Here is a 6,000-nt window from a genome sequence, read left to right as displayed (position 1 = left end):
TACCAGAGACTTTCAGGCAAAGCTTGCTGGATCTTTCTTTTGACAGCTAAAGGCAGAAAAGAACTGTTCTCCTGCCAAAAATCCAGTCCTGCTGTAACGCATGGAAAAGCTGGAGACTGTAAAAATAGGCAGAAAATGTAACTTCAGAAAACACGTGTTTCTTACAATTGCGTTTTCAATGGGTCTGAAGTGGATTTGCTGAGACTTATGTATTTATAAATATATATTTAGAATGAAAGAGAGGGCAGTTATGCAAAATGAGAGCTCAGATGATGACTTTGGTGAAGTTATATGAAATTTAAAAAGCCTGTAGTATGAAGTCCTCTGCAGCCTCAGCTGTGCTGCAACTAGCTCTGCCTACTGGGTAAGGAACGTGTCACCACACCATTTTGTCAGCTTTTTGCACCATCATCCACAGCCTCTTCCAGTGCTAATACTGTAACTTTTCTACTTGCTAAGTAAATTATCCATAACATTTGACCAGTAGGATTAAATGCATGTCTCCTTCCTAATAAATTCAGTAGGTTCCTTACTAACAAATTCATTATAATGGATTTTACAGAGGTTGTCAATAGTGTTGCCTTGGTTTACAGGTTCAGATAACCAACGTAGAAGATAAATAATTGGCTTTAAAGTCACCCTGCACATCAAGAGAGAAAGAAGTTACAGTTCCACGTAAAGGAGTCCAGTGGAGGAGAGCTTTTGTATATGAAGGGTAACTTTTGTTCAGCTATTGGTATTGGTTCTTTATATATGAAAGAAAACACAAAGCAGGAACTGGAAGGATTACCAATCTGTGATTTGGTTCTCCCATTTCCTATGTGAGGCCATGCAGCATTCACCTATAAAATAACAGAGCCAAATCTTGCTGTGCTGAAATGGCCAGGAGATTTAGGCATCAATCCACCTGCTTTCAAGTGCCAATAAACACTGAGATGGGAACTAACTCCCAGTTACTCAGGCCTGGGGGAGATCTGGGCACACACACAAGCTCTCAGTAGCTTTTTGGAAGACATCTTTCTGATGTGTGCCATGTATTAACCGTATATAAGTAGTACAATCCTGTAATTATTCTTCCTCTATGCTGAAATCTACAAAGCTGAATTTGCTAAAGCTGGACAGGTTCTTTGATCTAGTTCACAAGACAGCCTTGCAAACAGTTCTGCAAACAGACCTTGCAGGACAGAATGACCAGTGCAGTGAATCTGTAAGTCTTGCAATTAAACATTAAACCCTCCTGAAATAATAACACGCCTAAAATCCACTCAAATCCTTTTGTGGATCTGACCCCCCCCACATTACTGTAAAATCCTTTGTGAGGCAGCTGTTACCATGAAATCCAGGTACCATGGAGGGATGATCACAGTAATGAAGATCTATACAAAAGCCAAACAAATCCTCTCTCCTCATGCAGTCGGTCTTAGGTGTAGTATATCCTGCATCTGAACTTCTCCATGTTGTGCTTCTTCAGGGAATGCTTTTAAGAGATAATCCTGACAGCATGATCTAAGAAGAAATACGTCTGTTTTTGATTGCATTGGGCCTGCCATGGAAAAAAAAAAAAAAGCTTTTTGTTAGCTCTCCTGAGTCTGTGTTAACTATAACACACAGAATGTCTCCAGCTTCTGAGGTGGCTGTTAAAAAGACAGGTTGTTTTTGTGACAGCCAGCTGCTGTAACAATATTCTGCTGTATTCCTCGCTGGCTGGGGATTTACTGTGACTGTCTTCTGTTTAATGCGCTGTGTCCCATATTTTTTACTGGGGCCTCCACATGAAAGCAATGAGCACTGTGCTTACTGGGTGAGTTCAGGAAGCTTCTGGAACATTGCAGATCTCTCTGCTGATGGCCTTTTGGAGATGTGAGCCAGCCTGCCCCCGGAGAGCCTTGGGCCTGAGGGCACAGCTTTTTGCAGCACAGCGTTTGCCTGGATCCTGCTGGAGTGCTGGGCTGGGTCCTATGGCTGAAAGCAATAAGGAGCGCCCTGTACCAATGACACCACATTATCCAAATCTCAATTAAAAACAACTGGGTGCTAACATGTTCAATTTTTACCTGGTTGAGGCTTCTCAGACATGGAAACTGAGCTATATTTAACCATCCAGTGCCACAGCTGTCACTGCAATCACTACGTAGCTTTATTACAACCCATTCTAGTCGGCACTACCTGAGCACAGCACATCGGCGTTTCGCAGGATGCTCTGACACAGAGGCAAAAGGCTCTGTGCATCCTTCAGACTTGGTGCTCCCCTCTTAGTGTTTTAATCCCCGAGGCTAGTACTACGTGCAGGGTGCGGGCTGAGCGCACCTGTGACCCATGGGATTGCCATCGTTTTCCATCTACCGGTTGGGCTCACGGAGAGCACCCCGGCAAACGGCAGTGAGGTGGGCAGGAAGGCTGCGCTAACGCCGCTGAGGCCCCGCGGGCGGTCTCACTCTGTCAGGACCTTTCCCGCCCGGCGCAGCCCGCAGCGCCTGGCAGAAACCCGCTCGTACTTCGGTCGCCCGCCGCCAGGAGGCGCGGCTGTCCCACCGAACCGCCGGGAGGGCGCGTTATAGCGCTATGCCGTCTGAGCGGAATCTTCCCCTTCACGCTCTTCATGAGAATCCCAAGTCAAAACGCTTTGAAACGGACGGACCGGGTCGCTGTGCTCCGCCGCCACTGAGCGCAAAGGCGAGCACGAGCCCCAGGCCTGTTTCCCCCTTCACACATCTGTTCCCCAGGGCGTAACTGCTCCGCTTTTCCATTAGCTAATGCCGCTTGGATCTTTAGATCAACTTTAGGTTTTGCCTTTATTCGAGCGATAAGAGTTATTCATTTAACCGCGATCTTTAGGCGGGGACGCCCGTTACTCCGGGCTCTGTCAGTGGGCAGACCGCGGGGCCGGGCGAGGAGCGGCAAGCACTGAGACCCGCCCGGCAGCCCGCACCGCACCAGCACTCGCTCCCAGCGCGGGGCCGGACGGCGCCCCAGCGCGCTACCGCCACACGGCTCAGCCGCTGCGCAGGCGCGGCCCTCGGCGCAGGCGCGGAGTGCGGAGGGGCGGCCCCTGGCGCCCGCCGGGCCGCGCTGGCGGCTGTCCCCGCCCGCCCCCGCCTCCGGCTCCGCCCGGGCGCTGGGAGCGGCGGCAACTTCCCCTCGAGTCCGGCCGACGGCAGCGGCGGGCGCTATGCGGCCCGGCTGAGCGCGGCCCGAGAGGGGCGGGCAGGGCGAGCGCCGGCAGCCGCCGCGTCCGGAGCCGCCCCGCAGCCCGGCAGCCGCCCTCCCCCGGGCGGGGCGGGCCCCGCCGCGGCCGTCCCATGTCCCGCAAGGCCGGCGACAATGTGGAGTACACGCTGCGGAGCCTGAGCAACCTGATGGGCGAGAAGCGGCGGCGGCAGGCGGAGGGGGCCGCCGGCTCGGGCGCGGCGGCGGCGGGCGAGCGCAGCCTGATCGCCGCCGAGTCGTGCTCCAGCCTGAACAGCGCGGCGTCGGGCGCGGAGCTGGAGCGGGCGGCGCGGCGGCAGTTCCAGCGGGACGAGACGCCCGGCTTCGTCTACGTGGTGTCCGTGTTCTCCGCCCTCGGGGGCTTCCTCTTCGGCTACGACACCGGCGTGGTGTCGGGGGCCCTGCTGCTCCTCAAGCGGGAGCTGAACCTGGACGCGCTGTGGCAGGAGCTGCTGGTCTCCGGCACGGTGGGCGCCGCCGCGCTGTCCGCTCTGGCCGGCGGCGTCCTCAACGGGCTGTGCGGCCGCCGGCCCTGCATCCTGCTGGCCAGCGGCCTCTTCACGGCCGGGGCCGGCGTGCTGGCGGCCGCCCGCGACAAGGAGACGCTGCTGGGGGGCCGCGTGGTGGTGGGACTGGGCATCGGTGAGTGCCGGCCGGGTCCCTGCGTCCTCCGGGTCCCCCCGAGCCGATCTGCCGCGCCGCGTTTATGTAACGCGGCGACGGAACCCGAAACGTGGCTCTTTGTGCCCCGAAACGTTTTTATTTCCCTGTTTGAGAAGGGAGGGTGTTAGGGCTTGTTCTCTTTCCTTCTGCTCGCTGTGGGGCGGAGAGCCGCCCGGTGCTGCGGGGCTGCCGCCCCTCTGCCGTCCTGCACGCGGACCTCTGAGGGGTCTCTGCCCACAGCTCACCTCTAAGCCTTCACGTGGTGTGGTTGGGGTGCCAGAAGTGAGCAGATGATGCCTGCCTTTCTGGACTGAACTGCTCTTCTGATTGCCCACACGGCTCTGGTTCCGTTGGGCGCTAAAGGGGTGCCATGGGGACAGAACGAGGCTGTAATCGTGAGGCGGAGATGTTTGCTCTGGAAGGCTTCGGGTTTTATTCATGGCATCCGGCAGAACAGGATGTGTTCTGGGGCTGCCTACCTGTCTGTCGCATAGCTTGTGAGCAGATAGCCTGGTAAAACTTTATCTTACTTGTCCCAGGGAAGGCGAAGCGATGAGGAATGTTTCTTCCTACCTTAAGGCTCTTTTCCGTGCCAAATAAATCCCAACTGTCCCCAGGATTTGGGCTGTGCTTCAGCTGATACCCTGTCAGTAGTTTGTAGTTTGATTTGCATTCATCATCCATGGTAGGCACTGTGAGGTTATTTGGAATGTAGTCTTAGAAAAAGAGAAAAGTAACTCTTGCTGTGATCTCACAACACTTGCTATCTCTGAACATGAGGACAAGTGAAGAATTAGAGTTGTTATCTTTGCAAAACTGCATTCTGTGTCTTAACCTTTGAATATATTTTTCAATTTTTATGTCTGCTTGGTGGGATGCAATTCACAGTCTTAGTAAGGAAAAAAGTTAGTGAGTCATAGTGAAGGCTGTTGGAAATAAAATCAGCTCCATCCCTGAAAGGACCCATACTGGCTTCCCTGTGCAGCTGGCACATCTCCTGCAGCTGGCAGTCTTCCTACCCTGAGTTGGGTGCTGAGCTTTTATTTATTTCTTTAAATGCTGATGCCCTGTGCCTTTTTTTAATCAAACTTTAGACTGCAAAATGTTGATAAGCTTTGTTGTTATTTTCAGGAGTCAAAACAATTTTGATATAAAAGGGCAGAACAGGTATTTTGATGGCATTGTGTAGCACAGATGTTAATGGTACCTTCTAAAAATGTGAAATGTGACCCCTTTCTGCATTTGTGAAGCTTCTCATGTGGTTTGTTGGATGTAAGTGGCTGCAGTAATGTCATCTTGGGGTGGGGGAGATAGAGAGGAAAGGGGAAGGCTGGTGTGACTTTGTGTATGTGTGTACGAGATGCACAGGCTTCTTAGTGTTGTCTTATGGCGTTAACACTGGCATCATCTGAGAGATATGAGGCTTGGTGGTTAATGCATAGAAACCAAGATGAAAACTGGGCGCTGAGGGGCTGCTCTTTTGTGAAGCTGCAGGTCTCAGTGTGGTTTGGGGAGAGACTTTTGTCCTCTTCCCACATCACGGAGAGAGGAGATTGTTCTGCTGTGGCCTGGAAAGCTGAAGGAAGGACTGCGAAGCACCCTGAGAATTTTGGATTACAAAGACATTAATGCTGAAAATAAAAAAAATATAATAAAAGTAGCTGTTTTCTCCTTTTTTATCAGAGATTGCTTTTGTTTATGCGTGAAAGAGGTTCTGGTCAGAAACCAAGCGTTGCCTTAGATTGCCATCACTGAAGCACTGTGAGAGTCCAATCCTAATGGGGTTTATTTTACAAAGGAGAAAAATGAGGTTGAAAACTGTTCGTGTTCAGCAGTCTGTTGTTAAGTGCCACATTGAGCCCTCCACCAGAGGGAGCCGGGATGATGTCATGAAGGAATTAGAAATCGAAAGAACTTTTAAGTTTTTTCTCTCTTCTCTCAGAGCCCTTTGGCTGCCAGCAGTGAATGCGACCTTCCTCGTCCTGGGTTAAAGACACAGCTCAGTGCAGCATTACCCCAGATACAGTTCTAGCGGCTGAAATGCACAGATAGGAAAGCATTTCCCAAGTCTACACCACTCTGTGCAAACCAATAACAGCTTTTTAGTTGTGTATGACTTTGTACCTTATT

The 6,000-nt window shown here is 51.9% G+C and overlaps 1 protein-coding gene across 1 annotated transcript in view; it reads left to right on the top strand.

Annotated features, from left to right (window-relative positions):
- Positions 1–3,299: 3,299 nt before the first annotated feature.
- The window catches only part of SLC2A13 (solute carrier family 2 member 13), a gene marked incomplete at both ends in the record, with an annotated part of 133,652 nt that continues 130,951 nt past the window's right edge, over positions 3,300–6,000 (top strand). Inside the window, one exon of the mRNA XM_079544480.1 lies at positions 3,300–3,849. Within this exon, the coding sequence (XP_079400606.1) occupies positions 3,300–3,849 (550 nt within the window). The remainder of the gene's footprint in view (positions 3,850–6,000) is intronic.

This window comes from Tetrao urogallus, assembly GCF_951394365.1.
Source record: "Tetrao urogallus genome assembly, chromosome: 1".
NCBI classification, from domain to species: domain Eukaryota; kingdom Metazoa; phylum Chordata; class Aves; order Galliformes; family Phasianidae; genus Tetrao; species Tetrao urogallus.
This window is presented reverse-complemented; position numbering and strand designations above follow the sequence as displayed.